Source organism: Heterocephalus glaber, unplaced genomic scaffold (assembly GCF_053883595.1).
Source record: "Heterocephalus glaber isolate CG9 unplaced genomic scaffold, H.glaber_assembly_v1.0 deba00000281, whole genome shotgun sequence".
NCBI classification, from domain to species: Eukaryota; Metazoa; Chordata; class Mammalia; order Rodentia; family Bathyergidae; genus Heterocephalus; species Heterocephalus glaber.
Genome location: NW_028258139.1, coordinates 119428 through 138475, shown reverse-complemented (window position 1 = coordinate 138475; position 19048 = coordinate 119428). Strand labels below are relative to the sequence as shown.

The following is a 19048-nucleotide window of genomic DNA, read 5'->3' as shown; positions in this document are numbered from 1 at the left end:
TAAGACATTCAATACTTTCTAGATCATCATTATAGAGCAGCATATCAGTATCAAAAGGCAACATTTTCTCAATTACTTTGTTCTATTCCTTTCTTCTGAACATCTTATGATCTTTGCAACAGCTTTTCTCAGTGAGATTCAAGAATGTGATCTTCCCAAGCACCAAAGTTGAAGAATCCATGCTTAAAAGCTTAAAGAGCACCATCTATTCAAGAGGCTTCTAGTTCCAAATGGTACTGATAAGGAGCAAGGTATTTGGTGCTTCTATGCTATACAAAGATGTTGAGATTAAAATGGCACAGCAATATTTTCTTTGATCCCAAACTGATCATAAATATATATTATGCATAGTCACTACAGTTACCTTTTATTTCCATCCTCTTTCTTTCTCTATTTTTTAATGTTGCCTTCTTCATTCTCTTTTCACTCCTGAATTTGCTGTATAATTGATGTTTTTTCATCACACCAAAATTCTATTATTATTATTATTATTTATTATTATTATTATTATTATTATTAGCCCCTGTGTGTACTGGGCTCTGAATAACCCAGAAATATCACCAATAGCTGGCTATCTGTGACAGATAGCAAGGAATATTTTTGTGTTGGCCAGAAAAAAACCCTGAAAAGCTCAGGGCTCATGTCTGGATATTCTGCTAGTTTTATTGGTAGAAAGTATGAGAAGTGGCTCTTGGAATATATTTTTTTATTCAAAAATTATTTTTCAGAGTTCATCATAATCAAGGAGAAAGCTTAAGAAATAATTACTGGTGGGGTTGAATTTTTTGTATCAATTCATGTGGCTCTTTTCCACAAGAATCATTGTTTTAAATTTATTTTTCAAGGATGATAAACAATAGCTTTTTTCCATAATTTAAAAAAAATATTGATTCTATCCTAAGCTCTTTGCAATCAATCCACCTTGTTTTATTTCCAAAGAAGAAGAAAGAGTACAATGTAATGGGCTTATGATTAATAATAGATCTGATAAGGAAATGGCCAGGTGAACTTTAAAATACATGAGAACTTTTTTAGTCTTGGTAAGTCTTGGCACAGCTCCTTAAATAAACCAGCTGTAACACAGGTTGATGTAATAGGCCAGTGACAAAGTAGAATTCCCCACAGAACTCTCTGGTGTGCTTTTAGGTGAGCCCTGTATACATCTGGACCATAGACATAATCTTTGCTATAAAGCAATACAAATGTTTTCTAAAGATTAAAAACCTACTTTTAGATGGAATACTAACCAAATGAGGCTGACAAAATGAAAAAATAAGAGAAGTAGCTGAAAAATGATTTTAATACCATCTCTGATTTATGAAAAGCTAAGAGATAAATGACAATGAGTGGACATGTGTGCTTTGAAGGGAAAGGCACTAAGTACAGACAAGCTACAGGGGAAGTGTTGGATTACATTATGACAAACTGCCAAAAAGATATCACAAGAAACATGGCCAAAGTTGTCCTAGATACTCCTTTCCTTATTTTAAAAAAAGAAAAACTCTTTTATGAATGAAGCACATTTATTCTTGTTGGAAAGCAGAAAGGAAAACCAGCTAGTCCTTTAAGCTTCTTGTGATACTATAGCCCTTTCCACCATGGACTCTCCAAGTTAATAGGGAGCCTTGGAGATGGCCAGTTTCAGAAATGAGGTCCCCAGTACCAGTGATTGGCCAAGGTCAACTGGCCAGTACTGAAGTTGAAACAGCAACACAGTCTGTCAACTTCTAGTCTGTGGTTATTTTTCCCCACTACAAAATCTAAACTAAACTAAACTAACCTCTTGGATCTATTTACACCAAATACATAGAAAGCTAAATCTTACTGCCTTTGCCAATATCAGTCTCACAATGGTTGAGTAGCATTTCCTTTAGATTCATGCCTTCTGGATATGGTTTGCTCTGCAGAAACCAGTTACTGGGACCCATCTAAATGCCTAGTCAAATTAAAACTTAGAGATGAAGAACTTTAATTTCAAAGCCATCCTATCCCAAGCCAACAGTTCCATATGACTTGGCTTCTAGCGGTGTTGCCAAATCTGGCTTTTGACCAATTGTCTTCCTGTTTACCTCTACAGGTTTTACAGCGGCAGCCTCCCTTGTGTCCTTGGCTTGGGCCCTGGCCTCTTACCAGAAGGCCCTGAGGGACTCTCGAGATGACAAGAAGCCCATCAGCTACATGGCTGTCATCATCCAGTTCTGTTGGCATTTCTTCACCATTGCTGCCAGAGTCATCACCTTCGCGCTCTTTGCTTCAGTTTTCCAGCTGTACTTTGGGATCTTCATTGTTCTCCACTGGTGCATCATGACCTTCTGGATTGTCCACTGTGAGACAGAATTCTGTATCACCAAATGGGAAGAGATTGTGTTCGACATGGTGGTGGGGATCATCTACATCTTCAGTTGGTTCAATGTCAAGGAAGGCAGGACACGCTGCAGGCTGTTCATTTACTATTTTGTGATCCTTTTAGAAAACACAGCCTTGAGTGCACTCTGGTACCTCTACAAGGCACCCCAGATAGCAGATGCATTTGCCATCCCAGCACTCTGCGTGGTATTCAGCAGCTTTCTAACTGGTGTTGTTTTTATGCTGATGTATTATGCCTTTTTTCACCCCAATGGGCCCAGATTTGGGCAGTCACCAAGTTGTGCTTGTGAGGACCCCGTCGCTGCCTTCTCTCTGCCTCCAGAAGTGGCCACAAGCACCCTCCGGTCCATCTCCAACAACCGCAGTGTTGTCAGTGAACGTGATCAGAAATTTGCAGAGCGAGATGGATGTGTACCTGTCTTTCAGGTGAGGCCCACCGCCCCAACCACCCCATCACCTCGTCCACTACGGATTGAAGAATCTGTCATTAAGATTGACCTATTCAGGAATAGGTACCCAGCCTGGGAGAGACATGTATTGGACCGAAGCCTACGAAAGGCCATTTTAGCCTTTGAATGTTCCCCATCTCCTCCAAGGCTGCAGTACAAAGATGATGCCCTTATTCAGGAGCGGTTGGAATATGAAACCACTTTATAAAATGAAAGAACATGCAGGAGCCACAACATTCAGTTGAAAGGGTGACAGCGGGGCTGTGGCAATAATAACACTTCATCCTAAGTAGGGCAATGAGCTGTAGTGTTCTTAGTCTGACCATCATCGTTACTGTGGATTGATCTTCTGTCAGAGGACTGCCTGCTGCCGGGCTCCTTTGAAATCATCAATGCTGAGAGCCTCTTACTCCACCTGAAGGAGCCAACACCAGTTTTGTATGACTGTTGCTACCAAACTCTTCCTGCAGTCTGGGAGCCCATCCACCAGAGGGTACTATTATTATGGAAAATGTTGTCTCCAATCAATAGGGTATTTTGATGGAGTTTACTGATTTTTGCATAAAGATATTCAGACACACACACACACATTAGTCCTCCACTAAAATAGCTTGGGTGATTTTTCTTGACTCAAATCCCTGATTACCACAGGAATATAAGAACAAAAAGAGAGAAAATATATCCCCCAGGACTCCAGGAAAAAAATAATACAGCTTAGAAAAGAATTCATAAACCATTTTTCATTTGGAAATCAATACCATGTGTGAAAAAGTTTATCCAGTGGACAGCAAACTCAAGTGTGTTTACACATGTATTAGCATTGATGGAATGGCTCATTTTCTATACACTTCTGGATTTATTAGTTTTAATTTTCAGTTGAGAATATCTTTTATGACAGAAATCCTTTGCTGCACATGTATGGCTTTCAAGACCAAGGAGCTCGATAACTTTGTGATATAAATTAAATGATAATTATGATTCAGTTATTCCATTACAAAAATTTAAAACATACACAAAGAGGAGTAGAGGGAGGCAAAAGGAGAATCTGATTCCCAGGTATGCGCACTGGAATGCAAGGGAGAGGAGCAGGCTGTAACTGGCTGTTTCTGATGCAGAGTGAGTGGCTCACTCTGTGTACATGTGGGCAAGTGTGATTCTGGAAGACACCATGCCACATCTTTTTAGTGCCAAACTCCATCCAACCATAGGACTGACATGGAAGCCCCAACAACTGAGAGTATGTGGCATGAGCCCCTCAAAAGCAGACATGAGGATGAACAATCAAGTTCTCCACTGTGTACAGACTTACCCATCCCCAATCCAAAGTCAAAGTTATGTGTGTTTAGAGGCTTTGGGACACTTTAGTAAGTATGAGCATACAAATGCAGTGAATATGCTGTGAGGAAACCCTTTGAACTGCTTGAGGGCTTATCACTATATCCAACTAAGATTTATATTTGAATCATCTGTAAAGTCTTACTCTTACAATAAGCTTCTGGTTTTAAATACCTCTGTCCAGCAAGTAAACATTCTCCGCTTTCTGTTCTCAGTGTCCTTGGTCATGGTGCTTTTTGTTGCATTAAAAGTGCTGGTCAAACTTTGATAGTATTTTTTTATAGTTGGTGCAGAGTGGAATAACTCATGGATTATTTCAATATTTTTGTAATAAAATATATAGGGTATGCATATAGGCATTATCACCTTTTTTATAGACCTGGAATTATTTAAAATACTTTAAGCATCAAAATTACTTGGGATGTCAGAAACTGGTCCACAAATCCATCAGCCTGCCTCAGCAGAATGAAAATACTTGTCTCTTGCAAGATCACCCTACCTTGCAAGTTGGTGCCCCCAGGAACCTGGCCAGGGGTGCTATCAGAATATCAAGTGAAGAGAGAAGCAGCCTGAATAGAAAGGGCTTGTCAAGACTGGCCAATGTTTTCCAGGAAATCAAAGATGTAAATGATTGATTTCATCCATCAATTGTAACAAACCTGACCACAGTGGAAGGTGTCTTAAATTTCCTTCCCTGGTTTTATATTAACCAAACTGATACATTAAAGATTAGTCAAATCACTTTAAAGAAAGGAAGGGGTCAGTTTAACTTAATTATTCACTTATCTGGGTTGTCCAAGTCACTATAAATAGTCAAGTTCTAGGGCCACTACCTGTAATGTGTGTGTCATCCAGAGACTGCCATCCCCATGATGACATCCACCGAAAATGACAGAGGGCTCAATCTAGGACTTCTTTTGGTACAAAGCCCCAGAACAATTTTTAAAAGATAGACAATTTTTATCAGTAGACATATTTCCTAATACTCCATGATTTGATCCTCCAAGCAAGAATTCCACTAAAAAAGATTAATCATTTGGTGGGATATGGAAAGATTACCTAGTCACCAGTAAAGCTCCAAGAGGACACTCTTCTTGTCAGCATATTGTGCAACATTCCACCCCCATTGTGGAAGGAAAAAATGATCATTTTTGACAAAGTCTTCACTTCTGTGCAGAACCATGTTATTAGCTTCATTAGTTCCAAGACAACTTTTAACTAATCTTTGGAAATTGAATTTCTCAGTTGAACTAAACCTATGAAACCATGAGTAAATAACAGATTACAGTACAATGATGTCAAGCAACACAAGTACACCAGTCCCCTTCGCTCTCCAATCATGTAAGTTCTCAATTATTTCTCAGCTTGATTCCTCATATAACATGTTAAGAATTGAACAAGTACCATGTAATAAATGATAATATATTGTCCTTTGTCTTAGAGGTTAGATTGGCTGTAAGGAGGACGTAAAAAGTTTGAATATTTCATTGATTTCCTAAATACTGTGAATAGTCTATTATCTGACATACTTGAAGATTATGGTGTTTTAGATAGTAATAAATTCTTAAAGAAATTACATATCTATCATGTTATAAACTATAAGTTTTCAGATGATTGCAGAAAAAAAAAGAAGAGGTCAGTCATGATTTAATCTTGTTTCCATGATTCAGATAGCACAACACTGCCAACTCTTATGGTTTTGACAAGATTTATTAGTTTCTAGAGGCACAGGGAATAGAGAGTTAAAGTATAATGATTTCATCAGTGTACAAAAGAACAAAGTTTGATTTTTGTATTTATATTTTAATTCTTCCTAAAATTTCATTTTGAATCTGACATTAAATCCTCCACAGAAAGTAACCAGAGTCCAAAAGGAATGAACCACTGTTAGCATACAAGTGGAAAAGAGGGATTCTTTATCCTGGACTCAGACTTTTGAGCCTGAGTCCACTTTGTTTCTATTAAGAAGGTGTTTAGTCTTAACGTTCATTTTTTCCATAGGAGCATAACAGTTACTAAAAGGATATTATAATTTTTTAATTTTTAAACTACAATTTCTGAATGACTGTATTTCTAAAATGTGTGTAATATGTATTTTTAAAATGTGTCTAATATGTATCTTAACTACTGAGACTTTAAGTATTTGTGTGGAAGGAAAAAAATCAAAACTTGGTCCCAAAGTGACTATGTCCTTTAAATTTTCTTTGCACATTTACATTGTCCTATTTATTGTTTAGCTCAGTAACACTGACTGTGCAGACACTTATTTACTATTTATTTATATTGAGTGCTGTTAACCCAACAAAAGAAATTAATTCTTACCAACAGGTCAAGATTATCTAATTCAAGTGCTAACAGAAGATAAAAGTAAAATAAATATAGTTAGTTCCTAAGTGCCCAATTTATTTTGCTCCATAAATAAATGAAGTAAGAGTGTTGACCAATTAAAAATAAACAGGAATAATTGAAATCTCAATGGCTATTTTAAAAAATCATATATAGGTGTGTTACTAAAATAACAGAGATTAAAGGAGAAAGTGTATACCACCCTTCACCAAAATAAAGTGGTATATTACTGACACATGAACTTTTAGATAAAAATGTTCTTCCTATTCCTTTTCCAAAATCAACCATGTGTATAGTCCATGCCTATAAGACATCAATTCATTTATGAATTTTAATTAGAAATATCTACATATAATTCAGCACCTCTTAGCTTGAATGAATTTTCTCACTCCTTAAGGATCTCATCTTTTGAGCAGTTTTGCATCATTTCAAAGTTTTTCTCCCTGAAGAAGTTGAATTGAGCAAGGAAAAACTCTGATGTCCTTATCAGAATTGTATAAAGTTACATATTCACTTTTAAATCTAATCAATGCCACCGAGTGGAAACAAGTTCTGATATAATGTTTGTTTGGTTGGTTTTTTTTTTTTTTTGGTACCGGGGATTGAACTTGGGTCCTTGCACTTGTGCAGCAGGCAGCGAAACCACTGAGCTAAATCCCTGGCGCAACACAATGTTTAGACAAGAATCCAAGAGAAGTTTTTTCTAAGGAACCATTGTCCACTAAATATATGCTCCCTTGCCTTCTTAATACATCTTTGCCACTAGCCATTACTACTTCTATATAAAGCTTGGATGACATGCCTGTATTTTCATGATTCTAAGGAGAATTCCTTAAAGTTTTTTAAAAAGTACCTCACACCATCTTTTAAAGTCTAGATCCGAGGATGGCCAAAGTGCAGGATGACAGCGCAGCAGGACTGAGTTGGTCATTTGTATAATTTCAGTGATGGATGCAGATCAACTCATGTTCTTTTATCTCAGCAATCCAATGTCACTTTTGAAAACAGTCAAATCATCTGCCAGCTTGCAACTCATAACACTCCTCCCACCCGATGCTTGAGCATTTCAAGATGGCTAAGAATAGGTTGTCTCTCTCTAGCCCCCATTTCTGAGTCTTTCATCCTGACCCCTGTGAAATGGCTGTGAAATGATCTGAATATTTGGATGGTAGCTCCTATCTCACTTGGGCACAAGTAGGCTCTCTGTTGACATATGTCTTCTCCATTTTCTGTCCTGGAAATGGGCACATGGAAAGAGTCTCAGTATATGCCCATGAATCCATGGGATTCATGCTAAGCAAAACTGCAGAAAGTGGGTGGAATTGTATAAAAACATAACGAGCCATTTAATTTTACTAATTGTAGCAATTAGGCTAGCTCACAAGCTGCCTCTTCATGAAACAGAAAGCCAAATGGAAGAAGTGGCAACCAGCCATGTGTTCACAGAAATAAGGGGTTTAGAAAGTCCCTGGAGTAGATGAAGTGGTTTTTGGTTTCACTATCCACCTGAAACTTTTTCTTTAGATTACATAAGGGAAAAACCATCAGACTTTTGTCGTAGTGAAGGCAGTGATTTAGCCTAGAAAGACAAAACTTAGCACCCTAGTGCCATATGTTCTACTAAATGACTGATAGCTGAATGTCCCTGACATGTCATTTTGCTTGTTATGGCTTATGTTTAGATGTCCCTCAAAACCTCAAGCCATTGAGGTGGGGCTATTTCAGAGAGCACTAGGATTAAGGGTGTGAGTGCTACCCACCATTCAGTAGTCTGAATAAGATAAAAGGGGCCAGAACATGCTGTTAAGGTCTCTTGTTGCTTTTGCTACCCTGTGGCCTCCCTGAAGTGTTTCTCCTCTGCTACACCTCCGTGCCATGTGTCACCCTGCCTTGGAGCCAGCTGATTATAGACTGAAACCTCTACAAACAGTAAGGCAAATAAACCTTTCTCTCTTTAACTTTGGGTGTTGGGTATTTTGTCTTAGCAATGAGAGAAAAGTAACTAACACAGAATTTTCTACCAGAGAAGTTGGGTCAATGCTGTGACTGTACCTGACCATGTAGGTTAGGAGCCTTGGGAGCTGGATTGTGGGAAGAAGAGTTTGCAAAGATCCAGAGATGCAGGCTGAAAAAGCAGAGCTGGAACACTTAGACTGCATTGGATAGGAGACTGTTCAGAGCTCAGAAGACCAGAAAGCTGGTAAAGACCAAGCTCAGGAAGTTTCTGCTGAGAAGAATCCAGATGATATGTGTTACGCCTTGGCGGAAAGTTTGTCTGCATTTTGCTCATGTCCAGACATTTTGCCTGAGAGTGAGATTAAAGACAGTGCACTAATTAATCGTTTTTTCCCCAAAGATAATTCTTTTTTGAAAAATAAATTGTATTTTATTTTGTCCTTTCTCCCCTCCCCTCCCTATATACAAAAGCTTGGTTTCCATTCTTCCATTTTCACTTTTTTCTTGTTCCTTTCTTCCTTTCTCCTTCCCTCCTCCCTTCCCATGTGAACACTTTCTTCCCATTTCCCAATATCATTATACATCTCAGTCCTTATCTCCATATTCAGTTTCTCACACCAGAGAAACAATGAAGTACTTAAACCTGTGTTGAACTAATTAATCTTGCAGAAGAAATTTCAAGTCAGTTTAATGTTGAGACCATGGCATGACAACTGTTGAGGGCTTTTAGCCAGATTTATGTTGAGAATCAAGAGCAAAGAGCCCAACAGAATGATTTAAAGCGTTTTGAGCTTGACCATAAAGGAAGCTCCAGAAAAGCTGAGGACTGCAAAGATAGAGCAGAAGAGATCTTGATTGCTGAAAAGAAAAAAGACAATAGAAAAGATGGCTTGAGGGCATCACAAGAAGCAGCAGGACTCCACCCTTTGCAGCCTCAAAATTGCAAAATTGAAAGCAAACTTTGCTTTGAGAAGAAATCCCCAGAGCACCATGTTCCAGAATGGTGGTGGCCTAGGGAAATTGTTCCTCAGGATTTGGTGCACAAGCACTGGACCCCTACGACAAAGACAGAAGGAATCCTAGGCCTGGGGATTTAGCTCAGTGGTTCCGCTGCCTGCCTCACAAGCACAAGGACCAGAGTTCGATCCCTGGTACCAAAAAACAAAACAACAACAAAAAGAAGGAAGCCTAGCTACTATTCCAGCAGGCAGCAGACCTTGGTATCATCCACGTGGCACTGGTTTAGGTGCATGCATGAATGCTAGAGTTTTGGGGTCAGCAAGGCTTCCTTCCACTTAGAATTCAGAAGAAGGCCTGGGAGGCCAGGTAGTATGCACCTGAGAGGGCAGTGTGTGAAGCAGTGAGTGTGAAGCTAAAAGTGCAGTGGAGACCCCAGAAGTTTGGAGAAGCCAGGAGCATGGATCATCTGAGTAAAGCTGCAAGGAGGGAACAGAAACAGCCCAAGAGAGAAACTGTGGGAGCTACAACCATCTGTAGTCCCATAGCACTGGAGCCAGCCAAGCAACCCCTTTGAAGTTCACAGCTTGCCACGGATTTCCAGGGGTGCTGGAAGTGCAACTGTGGGATTTAATGTTTGCCCTGCTGTATTCTGGACTTGCTTTGGTCCCATTCCTTTGTATCCCTCTCTTTGTACCTTTTGAAATGGTGATGTCTATCTTGTGCCATTGAATGTTGGAAGTGTTTCATTTTCTTTTCATTTGTACAGGGGAATGCAGCTAAGAGTTTGCCTTAAATCTCAGAGAAGACATTGGACTTGAACTTTCAGCAATGTTGAAACTGGTAGGACTTTGGCAACTTTTAGAGATGAACTAAATGCCTTTTGCATAAAGAGATATGCTTGAGTCTTTGGAGGGCCATGGGTGGAATGTTATGTCTTGTTTTTAGATGTCCACCCAAAGCCTCAAGCCATTGAGGTGGGACTATTTCAGAGAGCACTAGGATTAAGGGTGTCAGTGCTACCCACCCTAAGACATCTGAATAAGATAAAAGGGGCCAGAAGATGTTGTTAAGGTCTCTTGTTGCTTTTGCTACCTTGTGGTCTCCATGAACTATTTCTCTTCTGTGATGTGCCTCTGCCAAGTGTCACCCTGCCTTGGAGCCAGCTGATTATGAACTGAAACCTCTATGAATTGTAGACCAAATAAACCTTTCCCTCTAACTTTGGGTATTAGGTATTTTGTCTCAACAATGAGAGAAAAGTAGGTAATATATTGCTAAAATGTTTTCATATTATGCTTCCATAGTCTAAGTCAGAAACAAATTAAATTGAACTTTTGTTTTGTTTATTTTCTTTTCCCTCAGATTTTCCCAAATTGATACCATAGTTGGGCACTTATTATGTGCCTTGTGCTGTGCTAAAGATCTTTGTTGCTGTGATCTCATTTAGTCCTCACAGCTGTCTATGGGTTAAGTATCATTTCCCAATGATGCAACTTCAGCTCAGAGATATTAAGCAACTTGTCAAAAGCTCCACAGGTAAGGAAAAGTGGAGCTGAAGGCTGAACTCAACTTTTAACAACTGAAAGACCTCCCAGAAGATTAATGCATATTCCCCCAGTATCTCTCCTGATTTGGCAAGTCTTAAGGAGAAATAGATTTAGATGATCAGGGTTTTCCAGGAAAAGTTCATTTTAAAGTCAAAGATGTCTTTCAGAATGAAAAGTTAAAAGTAAACAACAACAACAACAACAACAACAGAATAGAATCCTATCACCTGAAACTCTAATTCATAGGAGACAGATCAATGCAGTTCCTCTATTCCAAATAACAGTCCCTGCATTGCCTTTCTCTGCATTAAATTAAGTGATGAATATAAATTGACTTTACTTTTCTTGTATTCTGTACATTCATGTACATGTATGATGGTGTCATCTAATTAGGCAGACTGAAAAATAAATTTTGCCACTTTGACATGCTGATAAGAGACAGAGAGAAAAGAAGAAAAAAGAAGGAAAGGAGGAAAGAAGGAAGGGAGGAAAGAAGGAAGGAAAGGAGGGAGAGAGGAGGGGAAGGAAGAAAGCCATAGAACTAACAAGTCTTTGCAATGACATTATTTTAGTGTTCTAAGGTAATTCTGTTTTATTGCTATCATTTCCCTAAATTTTGTTTACTATCTTATACTTCAAAAATTTAGCATTTAAGTGGATTATTAAACCACTAGTTCAAACCATCAATTAAGTCTGGGACTCTTATCTTAGACTGATGACTTAGATGCAAAGAATAAAGCATTTATCAAGTATTTGTTGACTTGAATGATAAAATAATTGATATATTCTTTCCCTTTTCACTTGAAATGTAGTATATATGAAGGCTGATAAACTGGCAGTGTAACCTAGTCAATTTTGTCATTGTGTATGAAGCTATGTGTGTTGCTTGAACTGATGCTAAAAAGGTAGCCAATAATAAACCAAAAACGTTCTCAGCCCTGGTGTTTATTTTTCTTTAAATCTTTAGTGACTGATCTGATATAATGTATTAAATAAAATACATGCAATCATCTATTTTAATTTAAGCAGATCTTTAGAAGCACATGTTAAATTCGAAGTCACTGATTTTGTATAGAATGTAGCATCTAAATGAAATCCAAATGTTATTTCATCACCATCATGAGACTCAAAGAGATTGGGTAACTTTTATAATCAGTTTTTCACATTAAACATTTATTGATTCTTCTGCCATTCACTCTACAAGCATGACCTCTAGGACTAGGACTGCTAAGCAGTACATAACCAAGTGCAAAAGGACTTCTGCATTTCAGTAGCTCACAGATTAGTGATTAGAGTTTTTTGGTGATTAGAGATCACAGCTTGCTGAATCAGAGTTTTCTGATTTCAATTCTGTCTCTTTTCTGCTCTAGCAAACTACTACTCTTTCCAGTATCTATATTAATTTTATATTAAAACAACAACCATAAGCTTTTCCAAGACTCTCCTGTAAGGCTCACAATAAACAATTACCCTTAATGACAAGAATAAGATAATGAAGGAAATGCAAAGATAAATCAACATTAGCTAACTCATTAAACAGAAAATCTTAGGACTTGTCCTTATGACTCACCAGTATTAAGTATTTCTGAATTGAAGTAACAAAGCAAAAAAATTGAACTATTGATTGCCTACATATTATCTGACATAAAACTATGACCACAAAAATAATTGAAGACAGTCTTGAGACCTTTTTTTAAGAAAAGATGTGAAATTAGGCAGCTTCCTAATCATCAAGAGTTTTGCACTGGGCTACTTTTAGGAAAGCAGCCTTATAAGCACATACTAGTTGTTTCAGGATAACAAATTCCCAGAAGAATCTCAGCTACAGTCACTTGGGAGTTGGTTCTAAAGTCAGACTTCCCAAGCTCAGAATGGCAGCACTCTCCTGCCTTCCCTTTCAGGAAGTAGCCAACCCTGGGCACTGGTGGGCACTCATGTTAACATGGAGCCCAATTCAATTCTCCTCCCATGAGGCCCAGAGTAGTTGTCTTCCCACAGACATAAGGAGTACATTATTAAAGGTCACTCTTAGCTTAATTTTCCTTGAATGAAATTCAGGCTACTATTTGTTCTTCCCCAAATAAAAATGAAAGAAAGGAGAAAGCATATTAATTTTTTTTGAAAGCATATTAATTTTGACAAACATACAATAACTGAAAAGATTTATGGTGAATTTCATTAAGCATTACCAAAAGAATTAATATAACAATGCTGCTATGCCCAGACCACGATTCCTAGGTTCAAGTCACCATTACTACTTTTATCACCACAGTTGTCACTGATTCACTGCAGGGCACAAGAGGAACCTTGTAGCTACTGATAAGATAATTTACAAACCAAAGAGCATGTTTAATATCAAATCAACATTAAATTAAATTAATCAATCAAAATAATAAGCAAATATTACAACACAAAATTTTCTCTTGTGCTATTATTGACGCCTAGCACCTACTCTGTTATTAGAACTTCAGAATATGTAAGGTTTTGTGTTTTCTTTTATACTTTTACATCTATCTACCAAATTAAGCAGGTTGGACCTTTCCTTTTTCTACTGTTTAATTTGTATTACAATGAAATTAATCAAATTCTTCAAGTGTTGCAAGTATGAACAAATGAAGTTGTGTTTAAACTAATTTAATTTAACCCTTGTAGTGGTATTCTGACATGCGCTTGTATCCAATCAACACTTTTAATTATTTCAAATTAATTTGTTTATCAGTAAATGCTAAAATACCCCTAAGTGTGTTGAAAATATATTTCAGATTTTTATCACTGTAAGAAATTCCTATTTTGATTACAAACCAGTAGAACATGTCTTAATACACACCAGTATTTTAATCCATTGTGATTCTGGAAAATAAGCACTTGTATTTGAGTGTGTTGGGCACTGCTGCACTCACACAGCAATTAAACTTTGACCTGTGGTTTTCTATAGAGCCCCTGTGGTTTCTTTTTCTATTCAAATTGGGAGAAATAGCACACCATCTTATAACTGAGTGAGGCTCATGAGTTGGTGAAAGAATTATAATTTTATAAGCCTGCTTTCAAAAAACTAAACTATTCAATTTCCCTTATTAATCTATGTACCCTATTGTGCATAAAAAGGAAATGGATTTCCAAATTTTTTTTCTTTTTTTGGTACCGGGGATTGAACTCACCCCTGCACTTGCAAGGCAGGCAGCAGCACTAAAAGTATGCTTTGGAAGCCTGGGTTGAAGCATTTTCTTTGGTCTGAATCAAAGACATGATACTCTGTCAGAAAAAATCTTTCTCTTGCCTTAAGAAAGGGGAAGTGTGGTAGTGAGCCAGTCATACTCAGAAATAGCCTTGACTGTCACAGAGCTGCATATTGCTGATGCTATTGATTCCTTTCTTTTTTTTACAGAAGCATCTTGGAACTTGTCAAGTTTTACTGGAGGTGATTTGCAGTTAATTAATTCAACAGACACTTTTAATCTTGCAAATTTTTGACTTGTAATATTGTAATCAAGCTACTGCAAAGGAACATTAATCAGTTAGTGGAAAGGAGCACTTGGTTCAGCATCCTGCCATGATGGGCCCAGGCCTGAAAAGAAAGACCTCTATGAAGGAGAGATGAGGGAATATGTGCTACCTGGTTCCTCAACACTGATGCTATGAATATTCATCCATTTCCTTTGTTTCTGCCAGCAAGAACTGCTTTGAAGAAAAGTCAATGGATTCCTGGGGCTTTTGTAGCTCAGAGTGGGTATGGGTTATGGAGACTTGTTTCAAACTGATTCAAATCTACATGTTGGAAATTTAAAAATGTCATTGTTATCTGTTTAATAATTAATATTTCTGAATCTAGTTGCTGCTTTTACTTGATTTCAAGAGACTTCCATTGCCAGCATTGTAATAGCCTATTTTTGAAGCTTGAATTACAATTCAGCTTCAGAGGTCAATTCTGAATGGCTCCAGCTATTGAATAATTTGATGTCTGCCTTCCTAAGTAGTAACATTTCCAGTTACATTTCTATCTGGAATCCACTCTCCTGTTGTTGCTTCTCAGAACCCACAAAACCTCGGTTATGAACTTAAAGATCACCAATCTAATATGCAAAAGCCTACATTTTCACTTAGAAGTAAACAGATGGTCTTGTAATTAAAAATCATCGTTCTTCTCCACTTCTCTTTTTAAAAGAAAGATAAGAATGAAGTAGTCAGAGTCATTAGAGTCAAAAGAGTCCGGCACCCATGTGTCCTTACAAAGTGTTCTGTCTTATCTTTTGGTATCAGTTTTAGGAATTAGCCCTAGATAAATGAAGGGACGTCATCAGATGTATACAATATGCAGTCTTGAAGAAAAAAAATAAGAGGAAGCAGTGGGGATCATTCTTCTTGTGCTCAAAGATGTTTCTCTTCCCTAAACTATCATTTTAATGTTCCAAAAGGTACTGAATAATACTCCCAGTTATCAGAGCTAGTATCATGGCAAAGTCATTTTTCCGAAGCACTAACATTGAATGGCAAAAAAGTGGCCTACTACCATATAACTTCTTTTCACTTGCCAGGCAATGAAAATCAGAAAGTTGAAGAAAATGTTCATTTCCTGAACCCAAGCTAATATAATCCACAAAGATACTCTGTAACATACAATGAGTTGGTTGACTATGGAGACAAAAGAGCAATAAATAGGTCTCTTCAATAAGACTCCTGGGTGAGAGTGACTACAGCAGTGTTGGGTGCTGAGAGATGGGGTTTCTATTAATGTGGAGCTCTGAGTATGGTGATCAAAAAGAAAATCTGTAGTTGCTCTTCAGAAATTGTTGCCTTTTTGTAGAGCAGAAATTAGCAGTAGTCATTGTCATTCCATAATTATGACAACAAATGTTTCTCCTAATGAAATCAAGGCCTGACTACAGTGGTAAACTAGAGGGGAAGTTGGTAGCTTTGTTTCTAAGGTTAATTCTCTCCTTAAAGAAACCTTCCCTTCTGATGGTTCTTCTCAGTCATTGACCCCTATGCTGCTCTGAACACCAAGATCTTCTGATGGATAATGAGAGGTATTTTAGAGTTTTTTTAAAAATTAAATTCTTTATTGGTACATTGTAGGTATACAGCACAATTACATTCATCAGTGGGAATTGTACCTTTACATAATGCATCTTGGTTCTTGTTTTTTCCCCATTCCTAGCCCTCCCTTCACCCCCTCCACCCTTCCCTATTTACAAAGACTTGAGATATTTTAGGTTTAATAAGTCATTCCTGCTTATCTAACATGAACCATTTAAGTACCGCTCTTTTAATAGCAATGAGATTCAGGGTTACCTAAGCCTTACTCATTGTCCCATCTATATATATCATGATATCACTGGAGCCCCTGTGTCCATTCTCACTCAATCAGGTTTACCAGTATTAGACTCTTTTAAATATAGTCTGGATTTTGATCCTAAATATAGTCTGGATTTTGGCTAGTCTGCATATCCATTCCCAAATTGGAAAAATAATTCTTTTGAGAGTAATTTTCCGAATAATGGAAGTGGAATAAAAGGACAGTTAAAACAATTTTTCAGCGTAAACAAAACCACTGGACCATTGATAGCCCTGGAACTCTGCTTTTTCCTCATGACTGTTTCTTTTCATTTGAGGGCTTTCAACATTTGAATTTTCCAGATGATTTAGTGAACCATCTTCACTAAACCAAAGTAGACACTATGAAGTTATTAAACATAAAGACTGTCTACATGAATGCAAATATCCCAATGAAAAGTGAAGAAGTCGATCACTCAAGTGGTAAATTTCATCCTCGTGATAGCAAACATTTGGATACTTTATAGAAAACTCTTGATGTTTGAAGAATACAATTTTCTGTCTGATTGTCTGATGTTGTCTAGATGTACAAGGCAGTGGAATTGAACTTCTTTGTGCTGTAATCAATTACTGGTGATTTTCTGCTGCTAATAATCTCTTTGTTGTGCAAAGAGAAATAATGCAGAGTAAATGCTATTTGATTTTTCTTTACTTTCAGCAAATGCATGAATGGGAAATGTTTGGGAGGCTCATTGCTAGGTCTAGCAAGGACTGCAGTGCTGTCCTCCTTTGGAGCAGGAGTTCTAGAAGCTCTTTCCAGGGAAGGGACCTTCTTGTTCACCCTTTGCTGTCTTTTATAATTTTATCATTGCTCTTCTGTTCTTCATAAATCTTAATTCACAGAGTCTACTTGACAAAATGGTTTAAGGGAAATACAAATTTCTTAACGTATTCTTCAAATGGAAGTTATGTTTGTAAGCATTCTATTTTGTAAGCTAAAAATAATTTAAACTGTGTGACTCAGTTATTTCATAGTAAATTTATGGTATCAAGAAAAGGCTACTTTTCCAAAATCAAACAAAAAACATAACTGTAGGGGTTTAATTTGTTGATCTCATTGCAATTGCCAAGTATTAACTGGTTATCATAACATTAGGGAATTTATATTTTCCTTGTAGTCATTATTATAATTCCAGAAAAAGAAAAAGAAAAAGTTGACATCAAAGGGAAAGTCAGTGCCCAGAAGGAAAATCTGAGATGCTCATCCCAGCTCTTGCACCAGTCATTATTTGTTGACATGTCTAACTTATAACATTAGAAACATTAGAAAGTTGATCTTGTTTCTTCTGATTTTTTCCTGGGTTGGTGAGCATGTTTATTTCCTCAAATCATGTGCTTACTTCATTTACTGATCTGAAGCTTGGCAGAACAACAGACAAAGTATTCAGATCAATTTTTTGCCCAGAGAATTTATGCAGTAGAACTTGCTGTGAGGCATTAACTATATACAGGTACACAGAGCACTGAAAGGTACTCATCTATGCAAAGATCTTGAGAGGGTTTCTAAAGATAATCTGAACATTTTGAAGCTTCTTGGGTAGCATTTTGATTGTGTCAAATTGTATATCCAATGCTAAGTCAGAAGGGGTAGGAAATGAAGTTCATTGTTGGGTCCCTCCTTCCCTCAGCTGCAGAAGTTTTCCTCAAATGAGTCAGTCCTTTACCTGGGAAGCAAAGGCCTCAGCCAGTTGGTGTTATCACCCTGTGCTAACTGCTCTGCAACCCCACTTTGGAGGGCAGACTGTGCTTGATACTCAGTTACCTGTGAAATCCTCCAGAACCAGCAGATATGGGTACCAAACTAAATTGTTTTTGCTTTTCTTTTTCCTCATGAGTTTTACTTCACTATATCCTTTTTCTAATCTTTTCACTTTTATGTTCTTGACAGAATATTTAGTTAATTTTACAGCAAAAAGATAATTGGCAACCACAAAAAATTAGCTATTTTAAAATTATCTTTATGTGATCATTGATATGGAATTTATGCTTTAATAGAAAATCAAAAACCCTTATGTTGAATACAATGACTGTTTTAAATGTATTTAAACTTATTCTACAAAATAATATCATCTTATCCTATAGAATATATTCTTTCTTGATGCAAGGACATGAGGGCCTATGCTCCAGTGGTGGAACAAAAGAACTATGAATCTGCACACACCTGAGTCCTAATCCCTGGTCTTCAGCCTCAGAAACTCAGAAACTCACTTCAGCCTCATTTTTCCCGTATAGGAAAGGGAGAGAATATTTATTTACCTACCTCATAGGGGTTTTGTGAAGGTTAATAAGAGTCGGTACTATGCCATGAGGTTAGAAAGCACTGTTATTCTTCCTAACAGGGACACAAAGGAGAACTTTGAGGAGCACAGAAGGTAGGCTAGGCAGAAGGGTGTTAGAGTTGTCTGAGAAACATGACAGCAATAACTAACCAAGCAAAGAACACAATTATTCTGCATCACTTGATATAGGTAAAACTTTCCTTCAAAGTTCTGTGTAGAATTTTTTTTAAATTGTCAACTTTTTACTACATTAACTCCTTTGATAGAGACATTGGAATTCTTATAGATAGACCATTTTCCTCTTTACCAAACTGGATTTTACTAAATGTTTATTTAAATACATCCAGAAAACCTGATTTCTGCTGATGTCTAAGGAGTTTGCATGTGTGGTCCCATGCATTTTCCAGAGCTTCTGCATGATACTCCAGCTCAGAACTAATAATGGCAAGTGTGCCCTGAAATCCATTCTGGGCAGGGG

General features: G+C 37.3%; 1 protein-coding gene across 3 annotated transcripts in view; it reads left to right on the top strand.

Annotated features, from left to right (window-relative positions):
• Xkr4 (XK related 4) overlaps nucleotides 1-14788 on the top strand; it is a 445945-nt gene extending 431157 nt beyond the window's left edge. Inside the window, exons 3-5 of one of the 3 annotated variants that reach the window (XM_021248791.2) lie at nucleotides 2078-5492; nucleotides 10180-10253; nucleotides 14346-14788. In XM_021248791.2, coding sequence (XP_021104450.1) covers nucleotides 2078-3024 — 947 coding nt within the window. In that variant the 3' untranslated portion in view covers nucleotides 3025-5492; nucleotides 10180-10253; nucleotides 14346-14788. The other 2 variants (XM_004837504.4, XM_087185383.1) reach the window with 2 other exon arrangements.
• The last annotated feature ends 4260 nt before the right edge of the window (nucleotides 14789-19048 follow it).